The 24532-nt window shown below is 38.8% G+C and overlaps 1 protein-coding gene across 2 annotated transcripts in view; it reads left to right on the top strand.

Moving 5' to 3' along the window:
- The window catches only part of tax1bp1b (Tax1 (human T-cell leukemia virus type I) binding protein 1b), a 101253-nt gene that overhangs the window by 19836 nt on the left and 56885 nt on the right, over positions 1-24532 (top strand). For both annotated transcript variants that reach the window (XM_043689537.1, XM_043689538.1), the window contains exons 3-5: positions 12743-12845; positions 13208-13395; positions 22168-22326. In XM_043689537.1, the coding sequence (XP_043545472.1) occupies positions 12743-12845; positions 13208-13395; positions 22168-22326 (450 nt within the window). The remainder of the gene's footprint in view (positions 1-12742; positions 12846-13207; positions 13396-22167; positions 22327-24532) is intronic.

Below are 24532 nucleotides of genomic sequence, written 5' to 3'. Positions count from 1 at the left end.
ATTCAAACCTGTCTTTCCACCCTGGGAATATGCTCTATACTTGTGTATTTCTCATTACTAAAGCCATCATTGATGACTGTACCTGCATACTTAAGGCTTTGAGATTCTCCTCCTGAATCTTTAAGCCTCTTGGTTTCCCTTAAAACTCAGCTCCTGAACCAAGCTCTGGTCCTCTCTTCTAATTAGTTTCTAGTTTGTTTTGGCCTATGAAGTGCTTCAGAATGGCTTTTAGATTGTGCTGTGTGTGGGGGCAGGGACTGCTTTAATGTTTGAAGATACACAAAGGACATCGAACTGTGTAACCATCAACAAGCATTCCGACATAATTATGTGGGAATTAAGTGGGAATCTGCTATGTTAGAAAATTCCACAAAAAACAGTTAATACTGGTTTATGATCTAGCTTGGATAAAATAGTTGTCTGCATCAGGAATCAACTATTGTAAAGGTACTAGAAAACTGTTATAAATTTCAAGAATTTTGAGCAAATAAGATTTAAAACTTATTGTTACGTTTAATTCTTTTTTTCATCAGCATCACATTTGTGAGGAATAATGCAATGTCTTTGATTTACCAGAATGTATGTTTTGGTCAAAATCGGTTAAGAATGGTAGATTAGCAGTCACAAAGTTTGAACCCATGATTTGGGAAATGAGTCAAGGCTGTGGTCTGAGGTTTGAAAAAATGAGGAAACTCAGCAGATCTGGTCGTAGCCATAGAGAGAAAAACTGAGTTGATGTTTTTGAATCCAGTGACCAACTGCCAGATGTGCGGAGTTTACCCAGTATTGTTTTGACTTCAGATTTTCAGCATCTGCAATTATTTTCTTTATTTTTGTGGCTGATACTGACTGTTCCTACATTGTTTGACCAGCCACTTGTGGCTGTTGCTTCGTGAGATTTGGCAGTAGTTTCCAAGTTTAGTGCTGATTTATAGCATTATAATCTAGAAAAGAGTTGAAAGCTATAATAGTGATATGTTTTTCAATAATTAAATAGTGTCCTGCTTCTGAAGACGTGTGAAATCTGTAGCGCCATCTTGTGACAGTTTGTGTAGGTTATACGACTCAGGAATTGTTTCCCATATTAGTTTTAATTGTACTGGAGTGATTAGCATGAACGTAAAGATTGCTGTCCAAATGACCATTGCGCATGCACCCAGTGATACCAGTTACTGGCAAAAGATTTCCCCAAATCAAAGTTGATCAACAGATTTTGACCAAAACGTACAAACCAAAGGTATAGCATTATTCCTCACGAATGTGATGCTGATTAAAAAAAGGAATTAAATGTAACAGGAAGTTTTAAAATCTTTTTTGCTCAAAATTCTTGAAATCTGTAAGTCTTCTAGTAGCTTTAAAATTAATCTGTACATAAATGACTGTCACTGGGTTCGTGTGCAATAATTTTTCACAGTGCGTGCAAGGATTACTCTACTGAGGCCAAAGTTCCACGAGAGGGGACAAAGACTAGGAGAGATGGCGAAGGTTGAAGGGGCCGCAAGATCAGGATGTAGTGCTGGCCATTCAGCTGGGTGGCAGCTCATGGTGAACGACAGAGAGATAGCAGTTCTGGGCTGAATTTGGACTTGGTAGGATGGGTGGACTTACAGTGCCTCTGATTTCCCCTTGCTTCTTTGAATGCCCAAGATCATCCTTGAGCACTGCCATCTAGAATTTCTGTTCCTGTGTGCTCCTTGAACCACCTACTGACTTTATATGTGGAAGTACACTACTGAATGAACTGTTTGTGGCTTAGAATCATTTGATATGCCACAGTTCTAAATGTTTGTAAAATTCGAAGATTAGGTTTGGCACAAGATGCAAATGACAAACTTGTGTTCCATCTTTTTGTTTCAGTGCAGCAGCAACTTTTAGACTGTGTTGTGTCCTATGGTTGTATGTCAGCAAATTGTCCTGCTAAATATATGAACGTTGTTAAATTAGGAGCTTGTTTGTGCCCAAGATTTCTACTTTCATCAAGCTCATAGAGTCAAACCACAAAGATACAGGCCCTTTTTGTCCCAACCAGTCCATGCTGGCCATAATTCCAAACTAAAATATTGCCTGTGTTTGGCCGATATCCCAACAAACATTTTTTCTTCATGTACTTGTTCAAATATATTTTAAATGATGTAACTTTACCCACTCCCATCACTTCTTTTTGGATGTTCATTCCATACACAAGCTACTCTGCATAAGAAAATCTGCCCCCATGTCTTTTTTTTTAAATTTTTCTCCTTCTACCTTAAAAATTTGCCTCCAAATCTTGAAATCCTCCACCTTAAGGAAAAGGCATCTGCCATTCACCTAACCTATGCCCCTCATTATTTTATAAACTTCTATTAGGTGACCTCTCAACCTCCTCACTCCAGTGAAAAAAGGTCCCAGCCTATCCAGTCTGTCTTTATAACTCAAATCCTCCATTCTTGGCAATATCCTGGTAAATCTCTTCTGAATCCTCTCCAGCTTAATAATATATTTCCTATGACAGGGCAATTAGAACTGGACACAGTACTCCAAAAGAGTCCTACCAGCATTTTGTGCAACCTCAACATAACTTCCTAACTCCTGTACTCAGAGGTCTCAGCAATGAAAGCAAGCACGCTGAATTTTTGTTTTAAAGACCCTATCTATTTGTGATGTAAACTTTGAAGAATTATGTACCTGAACCCCTAAATATCTCTGTTCTACAACACTACCCAAGGGTTAGTTGCATAACTTCTGTCCTTGTTTGTTTTACCAAAATGCAACACCTCGCATTTATCCAAACAAAACTCCATCTGCCATTTTTCAACCCATTGACTTAACTGATCAAGATATCATTGTAATCGTGGATAATCTTCTTTACTGTTCATTGTACCACCAATATTGGTATCATCCACGAATGTATTAACCATGCCTCCTATAATATCATTGAAATCAGTGATATAAATGACAGACAAAAGTGGACCCAGCACAGATCCCTGTGGAACAGGCTGGTTATAAATCTCCAGTCCAAAAAACAACCCTCTACCATCACTCTGTATACTGCGTTAAGCCAATTTTGTATCCAATTGGCAAGCTTATCCTGATTCCCATGTGATCTAACTTTACTAAATAGTTTATCACGTCGAATCTTGTCAAAGGCTTTACTAAGTCCAAGTAAATAATGTCTACCACTCTGCCCTCATCAATCTTCTTGGTTACTTCCTCAAAAAATTCAAATCAAGTTTGTGAGACAAAATCTCCCCCGTACAAAACCACACTGATTATTCCAAATTATTCCTTCCCTCTCCAATGCATACAAATCCTCTCTTTCAGAATCACTTCCAGCAACTCACCTACCACTAAAGTCAGATTCAGGTCTATAGTTCTGTTTTCCTTAGTTCTGTTCTTAAGTAAAGACTCATCATTAGCCTTTCTGTCATCTGGCACTTCACCCATAGTTACAGATGATACAGATATTTCTGCAAGAGAAATAGCCTCCCTAACTTCTCACAACATCCTGGGATACAGTAGATCAGTTACTGGAGATTTATCCATCTTTGACCTCCAGCAGTTCCTCTTCTGTAATGTGAGCTGTTTTCAAAACATCAATATTTATTTCCTTGCATTGTCCAGCCTCCATTTTTTCCTCACAATAAAAATGGATGTGAAATATTCATTTAATATCTCTTCCACCTCCTGAGGTTCAACACAAAGATGACCTCTTTGATCTTTAAAGTGCCCTAGTCTCTCTAGTTGCGCTCTCATACTTGTAGAATCTCTTTGGATTATCCTTAAGTTTATTTACCAAGGCTATCTCATATCCTGCCTTTACCTTCCTAATCTCGTACTTATCAATGCCCCTACACACCTTTTATACTGTTCATGAAATTTATTTGAATGCATTTGTCTGCTTGTATATCTAATAAATGATTCTTTTTATTGCTGACTAGAATCTCACTATCTTTCTTCATCCAAAGTTAAAAATCACACAACACCAAGTTATAGTCCAACAAGTTTAATTGGAAGCACAGTAGCTTTCGGAGTGTCGCTCCTTCAGGTGATTGTGGAGGACAATCACCTGATGAAGGGGCTGTGCTCCGAAAACTAGTGTGCTTCCAATTAAACCTGTTGGACTATAACCTGGTGTTGTGTAATTTTTAACTTTGTACACCCCAGTCCAACACCGGCACCTCCAAATCATTTCTTCATCCATTGTTCTCTAATCCTACCAGCCTTACTTTTCACTCTAACAGGAAGGTAATGATTCTGAACTCTTGTTATCACACTTTTGAAAGCCTCCCATTTATCACATGTCCCTTTATTTGTGAATAGTCCACAAATTTTGAAAGTTCTTGTTGAATGCCCTTAAAATTTGCCTTACTCTAATTAAAAACTTAAATTTTTATAGAAGGCTTGTCCTTTTCCATAACTATTTTAAAACAAATAGAATTATGATCACCAGACCATGATGACTATTGAACCTTTTACTATCTTCTGTTCTACTACTTTTTTCTGCCTCCTCTTAAGAAACATCTATGCAAAATGTTAATTGAGAATTTTAAAATATCTCAATCTCATATCACCTTCCTAATAGGACCAACTTGGCTGCAAACCCTGGTTACTAATTATATGTTGGTATTTTCCATTTTCCATTTTTGTCTTCTGTTTTACATTAATTGTCATTCTATTCGCATATTCTCTTTGCCAGTCTTACTCTCCTCTTCTCTTTCCCTCTCAAATTACTATATTTGAGCTGATTCCGACTTGGAGAATTAAACGGATATGCGCAAAGTACCGTTGTCATCATTTGAAGAGATCTGGGCTTCGATAGCCTTAGCTTTTGCCATTATTGGGATTTGTTCAAATAATGGTCTTTTCCATTTTCAAAAGCTTAAATTGTGTGGCAGTGAAACATTTCCATTCTTTGTGGTGACCAGTGTAGTTTTGAAAATTAGGCCAAGTTCATGGTGTTTTCGCGTCCTTTTAATCGGTTGATCTATCATCCATTCCTTTGCAATATAGGTAGTGCTCCTATATTGTGATGGTTGTGTTCTTGTGCAACCCTGCATTATAGAAAAATCACACTTTAGAAACATGCTTAAAGTGTTGTGGATGTAACCATTTTACAGCCAACATATTTTAAGAGATCGTGCTTTAGAAACAGTGTCCCTAATTAGTCAATTGCAACTTCGTGTTAACGAAACGCACATTATAGCAGAATGACCTGTAGTAATAATACCATGCAGCCATAGCACCTAATATTCATTTGCTCATTTAGTGCAGACTGGAAATCAATATTCTGGTCAGTTTCACTACATTTAACAAATTAGTTGAGTAATGTGATGTTTATTTTATTTACTAGCATTCACTCAAATTATTTAGATTAAAGAATGGATGTTGCTTTTTTGGGAACCAGACTTTGAATTCAAATCATCAATGAATTTAAACGTGTTTCTATTTTTGAGCTGACTTTAAGAATTTTAATCATTAAAACCTGAAGTTCCCACACATTAAAAGTGCATCAGTGTAACATAGAAGTTTGTGTTGTGGAGCTGGATGCTTTGTGGAATGTTAATGCAGAAATGAGAGAGAGAGCCTGAACTCCCTGATATCAACATTGTTGACTAAAATACACTTGCTTCAAGATGAAATCACCACATTAAGTGGGATTGTTGCTTTTCCAAAAAAATGAGCCATTTGAGTCTTTAATGAGAAACTTTCAGGACACATCTAAAACAAAGGTCATAAAGAATTCTGGATACCAGGGAAGTTAAATTTGTTGGGGAAAGGTTGGAAGGGAGGGTTAAGTGGATAGATGGGAAACACCTATAGATCAAACAACCCCATCGCCCTGTGGCTGAACACTTCAAATTCCCCTCCCACTCCGCCAAGGACGTGCAATGCCTGGGCCTCTTCCACTGCCAAATCCAAGCCACCCGACACCTGGAGGAAGAAAGCTTCATCTTCCACCTTGAGACCCTCCAACCACATGGCATTAATGTCCATTTTCACCAGTTTCCTCATCTCCCCAACTCTCACCTCATCCCAGATCGAACCCTCCAGCCCTGCACTGCCCTCTTGAACTGTCCTACCTGTCCATCTCCCTTCCTGTCTATCTACTCTACCCTCCCATCTGATCTACTACCATCACCTTCCACCTGTATCTACCTATTACCGCCCCAATCCCCAGCCCACCCGCATCCTCCTATTTATCTCTCAGCCCCCTTCCTCCTCTCACATTCCTGATGAAGGGCTTGTGTTCGAAACATCAACTCTCCTGCTCCTCAGATGCTGCCTGATCTGCTGTGCTTTTTGAGCACTACACTTTGACTCCCATAAACACACCCTTGACAAAGGCAAATAGAGTTGAGGCCACAATCACATCATCGCCATGATCGTATTAATGAAAAGCAGGAGAATTCAGTGTCCTGCTCCAAGTTTGTGTTCGTATGTAGATGTTTCATGTGGTATCATCCACCATTCTTCTTTTCAGTAAATACTGAAAACTAGAAATAACGTGTAGGTTTAATGTAAAAAAAACTGCATAATTACTTAAAAATTAAACTGAAGTGACCTTTATCGTTTAATCTTAGAAATGAATTCTGGTACTTGTTTTAAAATAATATTATAAATCAATTCAAGTATTACAAATGTTTTGTTCTCAGTATTATACTTTTCAGTCGCAGTAAGCTATGTGAAAACCTTACTTTCTGTCATGCCTGTTAGAATTGCATTGCTTAAGTCAGTTTGTACGATAGCAATGGAGAAACGTCTCTTCAACTTTGTATGGAATCACATGGAATGTATAGCACAGAAATAGACCATTTGCCACAAAGATTAAATGATAGTTTTAGGCTTTCTTGGAGCTTCCTCATCTGACTCTTTAGTATAACTCTCTTTTCAGTCATGTAGATTTTTCTGGCTTCTTCTAAAATTAGTGCTTCTCAAACTGTTTCCCAATGTTGACCTAATTTTAACGCATCAAAATTAATGTGACTCTGAACTGCAACAAAAAACAGCAGCACTGAAGCAGCATAGTAATAATAACCAGTACATCATTATCAGATTTTGCATATTTGTATGTTCAAATGTAGTAGACTTTCATTTCTATGACAACCTGTGATTTAAAGGAAAGTGTTGCCTTTTTTGGTACTCATCTGTCCATCGCTTTGCCCAGAAAATAGTGGATATTATTGACATTCATATTTTGGATTCAACATTATTGATCTGTAATAGCATCAGACCCAGATTCCCTGAAGACCATCTTGGCATTATTGATTTTAATGTAAGATGAGCCAAATACATTTCTAATTTTGTTGTGAGGATTTCAGTCTTTCATTCCCAAACCCTGTTTATCCCCTACATGTATGCTTATACGATAATCAGTACGTTTGCCTTCCCTACCTCACATTAACAGGTCAGTGGCGACCAGCAGGGAGGCATGGAAGCTGTGTGGCCCAAGCCTATGTACAGCTGTGCAAGATATGTTTTTAAGTGATTGAAAGAAAGAAAAACAACATCTGGAAATGAGCAGAATAGATCTGGGATCAGGCATCAACTGGTACTCAGGGTTATGGGGGTTGAAAGCTTTAGTATGTTCCCAAATTTGTGTCTCTGACCCATTGGGATATCAGTTCTAAACTTTGTAAACAGCTGCCTGAGATGCATCTGTACTATTTGCTGCAATTTTCATTATGTAAGCAAGTTTCACATTCTCAAACTTTAGGTTAAAGAAGTTTCAACCCAATTTCCTATTTGATTTCTTGATAACTGCCATATATTGATGTGTAATTTTTGACCTTCCCAGATGGAACCTTTGCCGACCACATTTTGAAAATGTTTCTGTGGTTCGCTCAACCCCAGGCTGACAGTAAGCATAAAGATATTGCTTTTGGGCTTTTAAGACAGGAGGCCTGGATTCAAGTTCCAACTGCTCCGGAGATTAGAAAATACCTAAAGCATTGTGGCTCCCCATGAAGAATACCACATAAAACTCTTAAATACCTGTGGTGTTAGTCAAGTGTCATTCTAGTTTTTAACATCAGATGCATTTGTTTTCTTTTTCCTTGAGAGCAAGGACTCATAATTTGAAAATTAGATCTGTGGGACCAGCAATCGGAGACATTTGCAAAATACAGTTATCAAACTTACATATTTGTTTTGCAGTATGCAAATGAAATTATAACTTGCTGTGGTCAACGTTATTGACTGCATTTTAACAGCACTGTGTATCAGAGGTCAGAGTTTCCAAAAGTTGCAATTTGCCTTGTTATACCAAAAATAGAAATTAAGTCTGAGTACTGAAAAATATGAAGTCCAAGAATTAAGAAAAATTTAGGACAATATACAGTGAAGTATTTTAGTATTAATTTCAAGAATATTAACATTTGAATAAATTGTACAACAATATCCAAAACTATATACCCAACAGTTATTGAATTTTTTTTTCTGCAAAAGGAAATCTTAAAAATGGGAAAAAAAGCTACAAAGATAACTCTTAGGACATGTAAATGCATTGAGAAAATTTTGCATACAGATTTGTATGTGTACTACTGAGAGAAGTATGTGCATGAATTGTGCACATCAACAGTTTTAATTTCTGAAATGCACATAGTCAAAATGTAACTACTTATAGATGCTGACAAGCTTGTTTTTGCATCATATTTGATTTCAGTTACAGTGGTCATTTTTTTCCCCCTCCATTTGATATATTTACAGTGAGATATCAATTGAAAGTGTGTAAATTAAATAGAAGCAATTCCTTCACTGCTATTTTTCTGCATAATCTTTTTAACAAGGAAGCGAGTGGAGGATTGGTTAGTGATTTGGTGCAGCAGTTAAAATTCCATCTGCAATTATGGGTTCAGTTCCTGGGAGAGTTTTAACAAGCAATCATTTTTGACAGGCTTGTCTCAGTACTTAAGGTCCAACAATGTTAACGTGACATCTGTCCTTTAATAGGAGTTCTATTTTTGTAATTCTCAAAGATGCTGGATTAGCAAGTTGTCATCACCTCATACTTCTCAAGTCCAGTATATATGTACATTGTTAATGTGCCAAGCTGGATGCAGCTGTGAGGTTCAGTGTAATTCGAATAGATTTTAAATGACCCTATAAAAGAAAGTGCCCATCACCTGGCAGCTGTAACTTTACAACCCACTCTGTCACCTACATCAAGAAATTACTGTCTGAGATCTGAGCTGTTACTTAAATCATTTTTAGTAGCAATTTTTGCAATAATTTTTCTTTCAAATTGAATGGGCAATGACAAAAGTTCAAAGTAAACAAGTTATTTATTATCACAAATGTATGTTTTTAAAGTGTTATGCAATTTTCCTTTGAGCAATTATCATTATTAGTTTATTATTGACCAACATATATATTTTGCAAAAAAATGTTCTTAAAGCAAATATACTGTTGGGTTGCTCACAGACCAGAACAATATATTTAAACAGATTCTAATTTTCTTCTACTTTTGTTTGAGCAACCACATAATGGCCTCTTGTTGATTCTGCTAATTATTCTGAGATAAAGAATTTCATTGTAATAAACCTGTGCACTAAATAACATTCATTGGTCAAATAAATCCTGTAATGTATGCAGTCATAGCCTTCAATAAAGTATCTTATAAGTTAAGCAGCAATAAAATAACTAAACCCCAGACCAGAAATACATAACTTGTTTTTGTTTACTTTGAATGCTAAAGTAGCATTAGCTTTTATTTTATTTTTGAGATTAGATTACATTCCCTACAGTATGGAAACAGGCCATTTGGCCCAACAAGTTCACACTGACCCTCCGAAGAGGAACCGCCCCAGACCCATTTCCCTCTGACGACTGCATCTAGCACTATGGGCAATTTAGCATGGCCAATTCACCGAACCTGCACATCTTTGGATGATGGGAGGAAATTGGAGCATCCGGAGGAAACCCATGCAGACACTCGGAGAATGTGCAAACTCCATACACAGTCGCCCGAGGTGGGAATTGAACCTCGGCCCCGGTGCTGTGAGGCTGCAGTGCTAACCACTGAGCCACCGTGCCGCCCCTGTCTTAAATTTCACTTTCTTTTATTTTCTTCTTTGAATTGTTTAGTAGCCTTTTGAGATGGAAATTTGTAGTCTTTTTGAAGCGTTCTTAGCCACGTGATAATATTCCAGAAGAAGGGCTTATGCCCGAAACGTCGATTCTCCTGTTCCCTGGATGCTGCCTGACCTGCTGCGCTGTTCCAGCAACACATTTTCAGCACATGATAATAACCATTCAATAACCAAAGATGTTAAAACTCACTGAGGAAAATGCATGCAAATTTTGCTGTATATTTCTATTTCATTAGTAAGCATGTTAAAAGGATAAAGTAGCTTACGTGTTGTGAATTATTTACAAGTCCAATCTGGCACTCTTTATAATAATTACCTGCATTTGGATTTCCAATAAGGCCCACAGGCTCTTCCTCACACTTTGGAAAATGTTGTTGATCCTACAAGGGGATGAGGAGACTCTTGTGGCACAGTGAGATGACCAGTTTCAAGTTCCACCTGCTCCAATGGTGTGCAGTAATATCTGTGAACAAAGTTAAAAATCACACAGGTTATAGTCCAACAGGTTTAATTGGAAGCACTAGCTTTCGGAGCGCTGCTCCTTCATCAGGTGGTTGTGGAGTACACAATTGTAAGACAGAATTTATTGCAAAAGTGTACAGTGTAATGTAACTGAAATTAAACATTGAAAAATACCTTGATTGTTTGTTAAGTCTCTCATCTGTCAGAATTACCATGTTAGTTTCACTTCTTTCATATGTAAATCACAAAACTTTTGTTTAAAAAGTTGCATTCTCAAGTGAACTTTAACAATTGGTGCCAGCCAAGATAATGTATTGGGTATTAGCACCTCTGTGTGCTGCTGTCTGTGCCATAATGTTTAGACTGATTGATTCTAATCTAAAAAATGAATTAACAGAATCTTACATGGATTCATGCAGTTTTTGAGCAAAGTACAATGTAACTTCGCAAGTACAAATTCACCCTACAAATGTATATGTGTGCATGTGGGTGTTAGTGGGGTTGCGAGTGTCTGTGAGAGAGAGTGTAAAGGGGTCTAAGTCTGTGTGTGTGTGTGTCTGCCTGCTGCCTGTCCTGAAGTCCACCTTGGAGGATGGTCATCCGAAGGTCCGAGGTCGAATGACCGGACTGCTGAAGTGTTCCCCAACTAGGAGGGAACACTCCTGTCTGTTGATTGTTGTGCAGTGCCCATTCATCCATTGCCGTAGCCTCTGCTCGGTTTCCCCAATGTACCATGCCTCAGGGCATCCTTGCCTGCAGCGTATGAGATAGACAACAGTGGCTGAGTTGCATGAGTACCTGCCATGTACATGGTGGAGGATGAAGGAGCGGCGCTCCGAAAGCTAGTGCTTCCAGTTAAACCTGTTGGACTATAACCTGGTGTTGTGTGATTTTTAACTTTGTACACCCCAGTCCAACACCGGCACCTCTGAACAGGTTGATTAGAAAATATACAGAAAGGGATGAGAAGATCCCCTAATTATGTTTGTGACATGAACATGCAGATATCTGTGATTCTAAATAGGACATTGGAGAATTAATTTCAGCACCTGAAGAAAATGGCTAAACAGGAACCTATTGTTCCTGTTTAGCCATTTTCTCAACTCCAAATGCAGTTTTATGGTTCAGATCCCAAATATGAATTTTGCTTTTCATTGCTATTAAAAGGGTATAAATTAGCATGGTCAGGTATAAAGTTCTGCTTTTCAGAACAAAAATATGCAATATAAATATTCTATTAACAATGCTGAAATAGCTAATTTGGTTGAAAGAGATTTTAAGTATCTTTATATCAGTTGCAAAGACAGCTTACCACCACTAATTAGCCAGATGTACCTTTGCAATGAAGTGCTGCTTGAAATGTATGGTGCTTAATTATGCACTACTTGTTGCTGATCATTGACGTCCTGGTATCCATTGAAGATTTGAGGGTTATACAGAGTAGAGTAATGAGGATGCTCATTCATATTAAAGGGAGTTAAGAAGGAAGAAAAATCAGAAGTTTAGGATTTTCATCCAATGAAAGGTAGTGTTTGAGAAGGTGTATTAGCATTAAGCAACTCCCAGCGAGAATTAAAAACCTTATCCCTGGAAGAATGGGTTTTATAATCAATTTTTTAAAAAAAAATTGTTCTTTTACACTTTGAGAACGAATTTCATGAAATAATGAAACAGGGCATTGAGGTCAACCAGTCCATGCTTGTATTTATCCTTTATTTGAACATCCTTGCACTCATCCTCATCTTTCTTTATCCACACAATCCTCCGAACCATTCTCCCACATGGTTTTTCTGTCCTCCATAAAATGAGAGTATGTTATTGACCCCAACTACTCCTTATTCCAATTGTGAATCTAGATGATACAGCACTGGGTAGACTGGTGGATACACAGATCCTATGGTCTTATCTCAGTATAGCTTATGTGTGATAGGACTGCATCTCATGCCATAGCGCACATTTTGGAAATTTGGAATAAATAGCGTATAATATTCATTTTGCCTTAATATGAACAATTCTTGATAATTACTGCTGCTTGTTCTGTTTGATCTCTTTTTACATTGAATTTATCATGAAGATTTTCTTAATATGTCTGATTTTGGATATATGTCACTAAGGTATTCTTTGGAATCAGTACTTAAGTTGGCAAAAGTACCTGAAGTTAAAATATATGAACATAGATATTGAGAATGGTTCATGTATTTTCTCCTGTTTAGGTTGGTTGGAGCACTGCTCGTGATTACTACACATTTCTGTGGTCTCAAGTACCAGAAAACTATGCAGAAGGAATTTCATTTAATCGTGTCATTGTTTTCCAAGGTAAGCAAACTTGAACACATTTGGAAGAATTCACTGTTTTTTAAACATTTGCTTGTCTTGCATGCATTTTTACTGTGGCTGGAAAATACTGGAAATGCAGGACTCAGGTAGCAGCTATGGAGATGAATCTCCGTCATATAGGTTACCAGTGCAATCTTGGATATTTCTGTCATTAATGGTTGGTTTTTGTGTAAGTTAATTAATATGCATTGATTAGTTAAATTGTTTTGTGAACATCTGCAATGATTTTCTTTTGATTTGAACCTTAATAAAATTAACAACTAAGATGAAGATTTTATGAAATTGTGAATTGGAGCATAAGTTGAGAAATATTTATTTTTAAAAAATGTTTCTTGTAACAGGTTATTATCTTCCAAATGATGATGGTGAATTTTATCAGTTTTGCTATGTCACCAACAAGGGAGAAATCCGAGGAGCAAGTACACCTTTTCAGTTCCGTGTGCCATCTCCCACAGATGATTTGCTGACCATGGAAGATGACACAAACTCTGACATGCTAGTGGTAACAACAAAAACAAGTTTTCTTGAGGTAGGATTCCTTGAATGTTAGTTTAATTCAAATGTTCAAAATAGGTGCAGTAGTAACCTAGTGTACAGGATGCATCTAGATCTTGTTGTCCAACAGAGATTTTATCATATACAAATAATTTGTAACAATTATAATTTTTAAAAGTATTCATAGTGCACTTCTGGTCCAAGTTCAAATCTTTTGACTCTTTTGATTGGAAAGAATAATTCCAATACCAAGTGAAACAAATTAAAAAGACTTCACCAATTCTGTAATCCCATTTTTCTAATATAATTGTACATTTTGAACTCAGTTGTATTAACTCTGTCTTGATTGTTTACATAGTAAACCCATAAGCATTTGTAGCTTCCAAAATGGCCGCTTAATTTCAATTCAGTGCTTCATAATTTTACACCAGTTATAAAGCATATCTACTCATTAGCCAGGGGCTGCTCATTTGTTAAATTGTGCCTTCAGTGGCCTGTTTGCTAAAGTAAAATCTTGTATTCTGCAGAAATCTTTTGGCTCAATGTTAACTGTATTTCTCTCCTGATAGACACTGTCCAAAGTGTTGAGTTACTTCAGCACTTGTTTTTACTGTACTGTCTAATGATCTTTGATGGAAGGCAGTTAAATTGTTAGAGTCAAAAAGTGTGGCGCTCTAAAAGCACAACAGGTCAGGCAGCATCTGAGGAGTAGGAGAGTTGAGGTTTCGCGCCCGAAACATAAACTCTGCTGCTCCTCGGATGCTGCCTAACCTGCTGTTCTTTTCCAGTGCCACACTTTTTGACTCTGATCTCCAGCATCTGCAGTCCTTACTTTCTCCCAGTTAGATTGTTACAGTTGACGCCAACATTTCTGCGTTTAGGATTCCTTCTTCAGAATATCTATCCTTGCTGAAATGCATATGAATGGGTGACAAAAGGCATAAAAAATGAGCTGGAGTTGAACAACAACCTGATACCTGATCTCAGCTCCACCTTTCTCATACTATTCCCATATCACTTAGTATCAATCATGGTCTTCAATATGTTCTGCAAACGAATGTTCACAGCTTTGAGGTAGATCTGATTAATCTGAAACATTCCTGTGTCTGAAGCATGCAGGAAGAATCGATACTTGTGTCTCTGTAACAAAATTATAGAAAGTAAATTGGTCTTTATGAAAGGTGAAGCATTAGCTCTGTTTGTCTCTCCTTGACGAATAAAACATTTGCTGAGTGCCTTCTTCCTGGGGTAATGGTTGGTGAGGAAGTTTCTTCCACGTGCACTCAACCTTTCGGCCCATCGGTAGGGTTACATTCAAACTCCTGGTGTTATTACTGTAAAGTGAGCCCACAGTGGCTCAGCTTTATTTTCCCAATTGCTTTTAGTGAGTTCAACAGTGGCAGCTTTAGATGTCATGTAGTACAATGGTTTTTGCCCAGAGTGCCACAACAAGGTGAGATTTTTGCTGTGAGGATAGGAGCAGGTCCTGCTGTCTGATTGGTGAACAGTATTGTCACTCACTGGATGGGGGAATAGCACAATATGCAGTGTCTGATTGGTGAACAGCACTGTCACGCGCTGTGCAGGACTATCACCTTTGGCTTTTGCCCCCATATTGGGCTTAGCCAGTCAGATTATGCACCACTACCAAAGTAGAGCCAAGAATATGGTGAGTGCAGGAGCTGCAGAGCGCCCCACTAGCCTTTTGTCAGTATTGAGTCAGGTTGAGGGGGTTTGACACACCACCTCACATGAGTTCTGCAAGATGAAGGGTGGCTGTTGCCCCCCCCCCCCCCAGTGACCGGGCATCCTCTTGGTGACTGGGCCTCATGGCACCCTTTACAGGATGGATGCATATTGTGAGACATGGCTAAATGGAGTAAGGAAGCTACACGTGGGACTCATTGATCACTCCATTCCTACTGTGGCACTGTTAGTGTGATGTTTACAAGCAATCAATTCAGCTGAAAAAAGTGTGCAGTATGGAATTGTTTGTCTCATTGAAGTGTGTTTTGATACTGAAAAGGTTGGGAACCGGTGATGTATGCAGGAGAGAAAAATCTTTTCTTAAGCCAGTTGACCCTGTGGGATCAATTTAGGCAGCATTTATTGCCTGTTCCTAATTTTACTTGAAACTGCAGTCCATGTGACGAAGGTATGTTCTCAGTGCTGTTAAGGAGGGACTTCCAGGACTATGAACCAGCAACAGTGAAATAATTTCAAGTCAGGATGGTGTGTGGCTTAGAGGGACACATTCAAGTTGCGGTCCCATAGGACTCCTACTACTGCCAGTCTTGGGTACTAGTTGTCAGTTTGAAAGGTGTTGTCTAAGGAGCCTTGGTGAGTAGTTACAGTACAGCTTGTTAATGACGCACACTGCTGCCATTGTGTGTGGATGGTGTAGGGAATGCATGTTGTAGATGGTGATCAAATGAAATGCTTTGTCTTGGGTATGTTCAAACTTCTTGAATATTGTTGCAGCTGCACTCATGCAGTCAGATGGACAGTGAGCATACTATCCTATATCTTACATGTGGTGAACAATTTTTGAGGAGTCATTTAGTGAATTACTCACAGGAGATTTCCCAGCCATTTGACCTGCACTTGCACTTACTTTATTTATATGACTTGTTCAGTTTCAGTTCAATGGTTAGATTAGATTACTTACAGTGTGGAAGTAGGCTCTTTGGCCCAACAAGTCCACGCGGACCCTCCGAAGAGCAACCCATTCCCATACATTTACCCCTTCACCTAACACTATGGGCAATTTAGCATGGCCAATTCACCTAACCTGCACATTTTTGGACTGTGGGAGGAAACCGGAGCACCCGGAGGAAACCCACTCAGACACGGGGAGAACGTGCAAACTCTACACATACAGTTGGCTGAGGCGGGAATTGAACCCGGGTCTGTGGCGCTGTGAGGCAGCAGTGCTAACCACTGTGCCACCCTAGGGTTATCCCCATGGTCGTGATGGTGGGGGATTCAGAAATGGTAATGGTATTGAATGTCCAGGAGCTGATTGTTGATTTTTTTTTTCTTGATGGAGATGGTTTTGCCTGCCATTTGTATGATGTGACTGTTAGTTTCGACTTGTTATCCCAAGCCTGCATGTTGTCCAGGTCTTGCTGCATTTGAACAGAGACTGCTTGAGTATCTGGTGACTTGCAAATGTGTTGAACTTTGCACAGTCATCAGCGAACATTCCTACCTCTGACCTAATGAAGTTAGATGGATGGAATTTCAGGGATGAAACTTTATTGCTGGAACAGCACAGCAGGTCAGGCAGCATTCAGGGAACAGGAGATTGGACGTTTCGGGCACAGGCCCTTCTTCATTCCTGAAGAAGGGCCTGTGCCCGAAACGTCGAATCTCCTGTTCCCTGGATGCTGCCTGACCTGCTGTGCTGTTCCAGCAATAAAGTTTCAACTTTGATCTCCAGCATCCGCAGACCTCACTTTCTCCTGGAATTTCAGGGAAGCAACTGAAAATGCTTATGCCCAAGACACTACCCTGAGGAACTCCTGTTATGATGTCCTGGAACTGAGATTATTTGACTTCCAATAAGCACAGCCATCTTCCTTGGTGCTGGGTGTAGTCAAATGCAAACTTTGTGTCAAGGGTTGTGTTAGTTGCATTTCCCCTCTTTTAGACCAAGGGTGTATGAGGTCATGAGCTCAGTGGGCCTGGTTATTGAGTGTTACTGTGCAGGGTTTTGCTGAGTAACTGCCAGTTAGCACTGTTGACAACTCGATCCATCACAGGCTAGATTGGCTATAACTGATAGGGCAGTAATTGGCCAGTTTGGATTACTGTTGCTTTTTGTATATGGAGCATAGATGGGCAATTGTCCACATTGCTGGATGGATGCCAGTATTGTTATTGCTGTCCTGGAACAGCTTGTTGAGGGGCATAACAAGTCCTGCAGCAGGTCTTTAGTTATATTGCCAGAATGAACCCATATCAGGACCCTTAGCTGTTATAGCATCTCGTTCCTTCAGTCATTTTTTGTTGTCAGGTTGATTGAAATGGCTGCAGGCTGGCACCTAAGGTGCAATGCAGTCTCAGTAAGATGCTGAAATTGATCATCAACCCAGTGCTTGTTGCTGAAGATTCTTGCAAATGCTGCATTTTTGTGTCGTTGAGGCTGAGTATATCTTCTTTCAGTTATTTGTTTAGTTGTCCGCACCATTCAAGACTGGATTTCACAGGCCTGCAGATCTTGGATCTGATCACTTGTTTGTGGGGTTACTTGACTCTGTCAATCACATGCTGCTTCTGCTGTTCAGTATACTAATAAACCTATGATGTGGCTTTGGCTGGTGCAGCTCCTGCACTCTCATGAAACTAGGTTTGGCCCCTAATTTGATGGTATAGTGGAGTAGGAGATTGTCATGAAGTTACTGATTGGTTGATTGTAATTGAGTACAATTCTGCTGCTATGATTGGCTCATCATAACTCAGGAGTGTCTGGCTTTTACTTGTACTGGACCTGCTCAAAATCCATCCCATTCAGCACATTGTTTGTGTCAAACAAGACAGAAGAGTGTTTCCTCAGTGTGAAAACAAGACTTGGTTTCCACAAGAATTGTGTGGTGGTGTATCCCACCGATAAAATATTAGGTTTGGATCTACCTGTGGAAACGAGATTAGGAAAGATAAATTCAAGTCAACACCTGCCACAGATCCAGTCCTGAAACCGTATCCTTTAGACCTCAGCAAGCTTGGTCAACATGGTTGCTGCTGAGTAAATCTTGAAGATAGACATTAAAGTCTCTCACTCAGACTACGTTCTGTATCCTTGCATCTTCCAAATGCTGTTCGGTGTGGAGAATTACTGATTTATCAACTGGATATAAGTGCTAGGATTCATGGGAACTGGAACTAATGTTGAGTTATCTCAAGACAACGCATTCCCAAATATATAGGTGCACCTACCTCTCAGTAGTTTATCCGACCAGTCACTGGATCAGTGGTGCTGGAAGAGCACAGCAATTCAGGCAGCATCCGACGAGCAGCAAAATCGACGTTTTGGGCAAAAGCTCTTCATCAGGAATACATGCACATCCTGTCCCTCAGGATTCCCTCCAACAACTTGCCCACCACTGAGGTCAAGCTCACTGGTCTATAGTTCCCTGGCTTGTCTTTACTGCCCTTCTTCAACAATGGTACCACGTTTGCCAACCTTCAGTCTTCCGGCACCTCATCTGTGACTATCAATGATACAAATATCTCAGCAAGAGGCCCACCAATCACTTCTCTAGCTTTCCACAGAGTTCTCGGGTACACCTCATCAGGTCCCGGGGATTTATCCACCTTTAACCGTTTCAAGACATCCAGCACTTCCTGCTCTGTAATGTGGACATTTTGCAAGATGTCACCATCTATTTCCCTACAGTCTATATCTTCCACATCCTTTTCACATTAAATACTGATGCAAAATACTCGTTTCGTATGTCCCCCATTTTCTGTGGCTCCACACAAAGGCCGCCTTTCTAATCTTTGAGGGATTCTATTCTCTCCCTAGTTACTCTTTTGTCCTTAATATATTTGTAAAAACCCTTTGGATTCTCCTTAATTCTATTTGCCAAAGCTATCTCATTTCCCCTTTTTGTCCTCCTGATTTCCCTCTGAAGTATACTCCTACTTCCTTTATACTCTTCTAAGGATTCACACGACCTATCCTGTCTATACCTGACATATGCTTCCTTCTTTTTCTTAACCAAACCCTCAATTTCTTTAGTCATCCAGCATTCCCTATACCTACCAGCCTTGAGGAGGTCAAGATTTGCACCTTCTCTAGTAAGTACATCCACATTCTGAACCAGAACATTTTCTTGTATGCACTTAAGAAATTCCTCTCCATCTAAACCTTTAACACTTTGGCAGTCTCATTCGGTGTTTGGAAAGTTAAAATCCCCTACCATAACTACCCTATTATTCTGAAAGATAGCTGAGATCTCCTTAAGTTTGTTTCTCAATTTCCCTCTGACTATTAGGAGGTCTTTAATACAATCCCAATAAGGTGATCATCCCTTTCTTATTTCTCAGTTCCACACAAATAACTTCCCTGAATGTATTTCTGGGAATATCCTCCCTCAGCACAGCTGTAATGCTATCCCTTATCAAAAGTGCTACTCCCCCTCCTCTCTTGCCTCCCTTTCTATCCTTCCTGCAGCATTTGTATCCTGGAATTCCTATAGCTCAAATCCTCCAACCCTGGCCACATCCTTGTAAATCTTTTCTGAATCCTTTCAAGTTTCACAACATCTTTCTGATAGGAAGGAGACCAGAATTGCACGCATTCTTCCAACAGTGGTCTAACCAATGTCCTGTACAGCCGCAACATGACCTCCCAACTCCTGTACTCAATACTCTGACCAATAAAGGAAAGCATACCAAATGCCTTCTTCACTATCCTATCGACCTGTGACTCCACTTTCAAGGAGCTATGAACTTGCACTCCAAGGTCTCTTTGTTCAGCAACACTCCCTAGGACCTTACCATGAAGTGTATAAGTCCTGCTAAGATTTGCTTTCCCAAAATGCAGCACCTCACATTTATCGGAATTAAACTCCATCTGCCACTTCTCAGCCCTTTGGCCCATCTGGTCCAGGTCCTGCTGTAACCTGAGGTAACCCTCTTCGCTGTCCACTACACCTCCAATTTTGGTGTCATCTGCAAACTTACCTCTTATGCTCGCATCCAAATCATTTCTGTAAATGACAAAAAGTAGAGGACCCAGCACTGCGCCTTGTGGCACTCCACTGGTCACAGGCCTCCAGTGTGAAAAACAACCCTCCACCATCACCCTCTGTCTTCTAACTTTGAGCCAGTTCTGTATCCAAATGGCTAGTTCTCCCTGTATTCCATACTGAAAGATCTCTGCATCCTCCTCACAATTCATCCTCCCACCAACTTGGTATCACGTGCAAATTTTGAGATGTTACACTTTGTTCTCTCATTCCAATCATTAATATGTAATGTGAATAGCTGGGGTCCCAGCACCTATCCCTGAGGCACCCTGCCAATTTGAAAAGGACCCATTTATTCCTACGCTTTTTATATCATCTGAATACGCTTTCCATGTGCTTAAATCTCATCATGTGGCACTTTGTCAAACTTTGTCAAACTTTTCTGAAAATCCAAATGTACCACTCTACTAGTTATATCATCAGATAATTCCAACAGTTTTGCCAAGCATAAACAAGGCTGCAAAATGCTATTTTACTAAAGTGGTGTTGAGATGCAAACTATATAAATATTACTGGCAATTTTCATAACATAAGAGTAGAACAAAGAAGAGTAGGAGTATTGAGCCAGCTCATTCATTTAACATGCTCGTGGCTGGTCTTCAACTTCAATTCCACTTGTCTGCACACTTCTCACATCCTTAATCGATCAAGACATCAAAAATCTGCCAATCTAAATCTCAAGTATTTTCAATGATCCAACATCCACAACCCACTGAGGTTGACAATTCTGAAGATTTTGAGTTTTATAAAGTAATATTTCCTTCAGCAGATGCCTGTCACAATTCAGCTCTAACCCACTAAATCCAATTTTAAGCAAATTAATTTGGTCATAGAGTCATACAGCACTAAAACAGTCCATTCAGTCCAACTCGTTGACTGTTCTTTGGTTTCCCGTTAGCATAACTTAGTTTTAAAATTTTCATTTAATGTCCGGCCAGTGACATTTCATAAATGCTGTATAGTGTTTTTCGGTGTATGACTTTTTGAAGTATGAAACCTGATGCCAACTCGGCAAAGGGTCTCAAGCTACTGTTATATTCACTGCAAGGCTTTGCAGGCTAAAGAAAATCTGTGTTTTATTATTCCAAGTACACGGCTCAAGTTCAGTTTTGTCTGTTTTCCAACTATCCCAAAATGTTGTGGTCTGGGTCTGATAAATGTAGCTGTAGGTTAATTAACCTCCATGGTTTTAACTTTTCTCTTGGCCCTATAATACCTAATATGAATGAGGTATTTCTCCCTTAAAGCTGTAAAAGGGATACACTTTGAGAAGGTGTCACAGAAAAGTCAAATATTCTCTGCTCCCAAACCTGTTTTGGTAGTGTGCATAAAGATTATCCACAGATCTTGGTAAGATTTTGAACAGACATTACATGGGCCATTGGCTACATCTGGAGGTTGTTCTAATGTTTCATTACACAAAAACCTTTTAAGTCTGTGCTCAGTTTTTCACATGTCAGTTATTCTTAGAAGCAATGTGGCCAAATCTCTCAAATGAATTCTGTATGCCAAACTAACATAATTTACTTTTGGTCATCAGAGTTAATTTGAGAGGGACCCATTCAGAATACACAAATGGCAAAACCATGTTGGTACAGTATCTCTGGATAGCTTCTCTCTGTACATTTTTATCCAACTTAATTTTATGCCATGGTTTTTGGAACTAAAACATAAATTAGGTAGAATACATGTTAGTTTTTAAACTTGTAATTGACTAAGTAATGCTCTGTTTGGGCTTGTTTTAGAATCAGCCCAGTTAGATGAAAGCCAGAAATGATTACAGTAACAGTTGACAGCAGATTTGGAGGTTGATTGAATCTGCATGCGCCATATTATTATTATTATTCTGGGAAACTACATGTAGAGATAAAAATGTGGTAGCAAAATAGTTCACAAATAGTTCCTGAAGTTAACCAAGGAATGTTAAAGCTATAGCCATTTGACTTTTCGTCTTTGTTGTTAAGTTTGAATTTTTGTTTTAACTTTTTTTAGTATTGGAATTAGCTTGTGGATTCAGTACGATAAGTTGGATATCTAATTTACATTTTCAGCAAAAGATTGAACTGCTACTGAAGGAAAAGGATGAGTTGTTGAAAACTAAATCCGAACTTGAAGAGGAAGTACTCCAGTTAGGTGAGCGAGTGGAAAAGATTGAAAAAGAAATGCATCATGAGAAAGAAGTCTGTGACCAAATTAAAAAGGATTACAAGGTAAGCATTTCAAAGATTTTAGAGTTCTAATACAGGTTGTTCTACTAACGAGTGTTTCGTTAATGTGAATTCACTGTCATGTGACTGATGAATTGGGGATACTGTTTCTAAGGCATGATTTTTCCATAATGTGGGGTTGCGCAAGAACATAACGATTGCATTATAGAAGGACTGCCTGTAAATTTATTTCATGCACTTAGAAGATGAAGGAAAATTTGAGCTTAATTTTCTGTTTGGAGTACTATTTCTGTTTTGTTTAGGAAAAACACAGTAATTCTTGTGAATACTCATAAAAAGGTTTCTAATGCTTTTACTGCTTCTGATCTGAACAACTTTTGAAATGGAAACAAAAAATGCTGGTAATCACAGCAGGTTAGGCAGCATCCACAGAGAGAGATAGCTAATGTTTCGAGTGTGGGTGACTCTTCACCAGAGTGCGCTGAAGAGTAATCTAGAAAGTTAGATTGCTCTTTCTCGATGGATACTGCCTGACCCATAGATTTCCTGCATTTTTTTTGTTTTCGGTACAGATTCCTGCAATAATTTGCTCCAATTTTGGTCAAGTCCCTTATAGAGAATGTCTTAGCTGTTATTGAGTCTTTTACACTGGTGTAGAAGACAACATGGGTTTGTCCAATTCCAGAAAGTTATTCATATGCTGAGTTGAGAGTAAATTGCAGATTCCACTTTGTTTCTGGGCTGTTCAGAACTAGATTGACTGATGGATCAGTCTTGAATTTTAGTATCTCCTTTGCTGTGAGCAAAGTTGCTCTGAAATGTCATACAGTCATAGAATCAAACAGAACAGAAACAGACCCTTTGTCCAGTCTGCGCTGAACATAATCCCAAACTAACCGAGTCCCACCTACATGCTGATGGCCCATATCCCTCCAAACTTTTCCTATTCATGTATCCATCCAAATGTCTTGTAAAGGTTGTAATTGTACCATATCTACCACTTCCTCAAAAAAGTTCATTCCACATGAAAATGGCCCTCCGTGTAAAAAACAAATTTACCCCATGTCTTTTTTAAAATCTCTCTCCACGCACCTTTTCCCAAGTATGGTGAATTTCAAGACTCTGAGGCATATTTTTAAGGTAATTACCATTAACTCTATCCATACACTTCATTATAAATGTCTATCAGTCAACTTTCAACTTTGTATGCTCCAGTGAAAGAAGTCGCAGCCTCTACAGCCTTCTTTAAAACTTAAGCCTTCCATACCCGACCAAAGTACTCTCCTATATCTACCATGCCTTAGGCAAAGACATTAAGTGCTTTTGTAATTAATAAATCTTAACTGAGGCAGTATTTATCACTGCACCGCCATCACTAAAACAGATTATCTGGTCATCATCATATTAAACACTACAAGGTCCAACAAATAATAAAGTGACTCGTTCACTTCCTGCATTTACAATGGTGCTGAATTTCAGTAAAGTCCTTGATTAACTATAAAACTCATTGGGACATACTGGAAAAAAAGGTCAGTTTTTTTTGCTTTTCTTTTTAATCAAACGAATATGTGGAATAGATAGCACTTGGGCCAACTAAGACTTAATATTCTTGAGTTCTCAATAGATATTTTTCAGTTGATTTGCAAGATTTTTTGCAACACTTCTAAATTTAAGCCCCCAAAACTCATGGCTAACTTAATGGCTTTGTGAATAATACAAGTTGCTAGATAATTGGCTGGCTGCCTTTAAAACCAAATCAGACTTTTTAAAATTTGAAGCAATTTTGTAGGTATGTATTTTAGTCTTTGACTTGAAGAGCATCTATTCTTTTTACAAGCTATTTAATTTAAAAATCACAGCAAAATTGTATTAGAAATTCATTGGAGTAGTTTTCTACTGGCTTTGATGTTTGAGTATTTGAACATTTCCAACAGTACAGACTTTAATAGTTAAAATATCTTTTCTAGCAGAAATAGTAGACATTATGTTGTGCAAAGTGAGTTTTCATGAATAAAGTCTTAAGTATACCCTCTTATATCGCATTCAGATCACTAAATATAAAAGGAGCTATGAGCATATGAGCTTTTCCTTTTTTTTAATGGATAATTAGCCAAGTTATGGATTAGTGGTGCTGGAAGAGCACAGCAGGTCAGGCAGCATCCAAGGAGCAGTAAAATCGACGTTTCGGGCAAAAGTCCTTCATCAGGAATAAAGGCAGAGAGCCTGAAGGGTGGAGAGATAGGCTGGA

Source organism: Chiloscyllium plagiosum, chromosome 5 (assembly GCF_004010195.1).
Source record: "Chiloscyllium plagiosum isolate BGI_BamShark_2017 chromosome 5, ASM401019v2, whole genome shotgun sequence".
NCBI lineage: Eukaryota > Metazoa > Chordata > Chondrichthyes > Orectolobiformes > Hemiscylliidae > Chiloscyllium > Chiloscyllium plagiosum.
The sequence above is the reverse complement of the archived record's forward strand: the minus strand, read 5'-3'. Positions and strand labels throughout refer to the sequence as shown.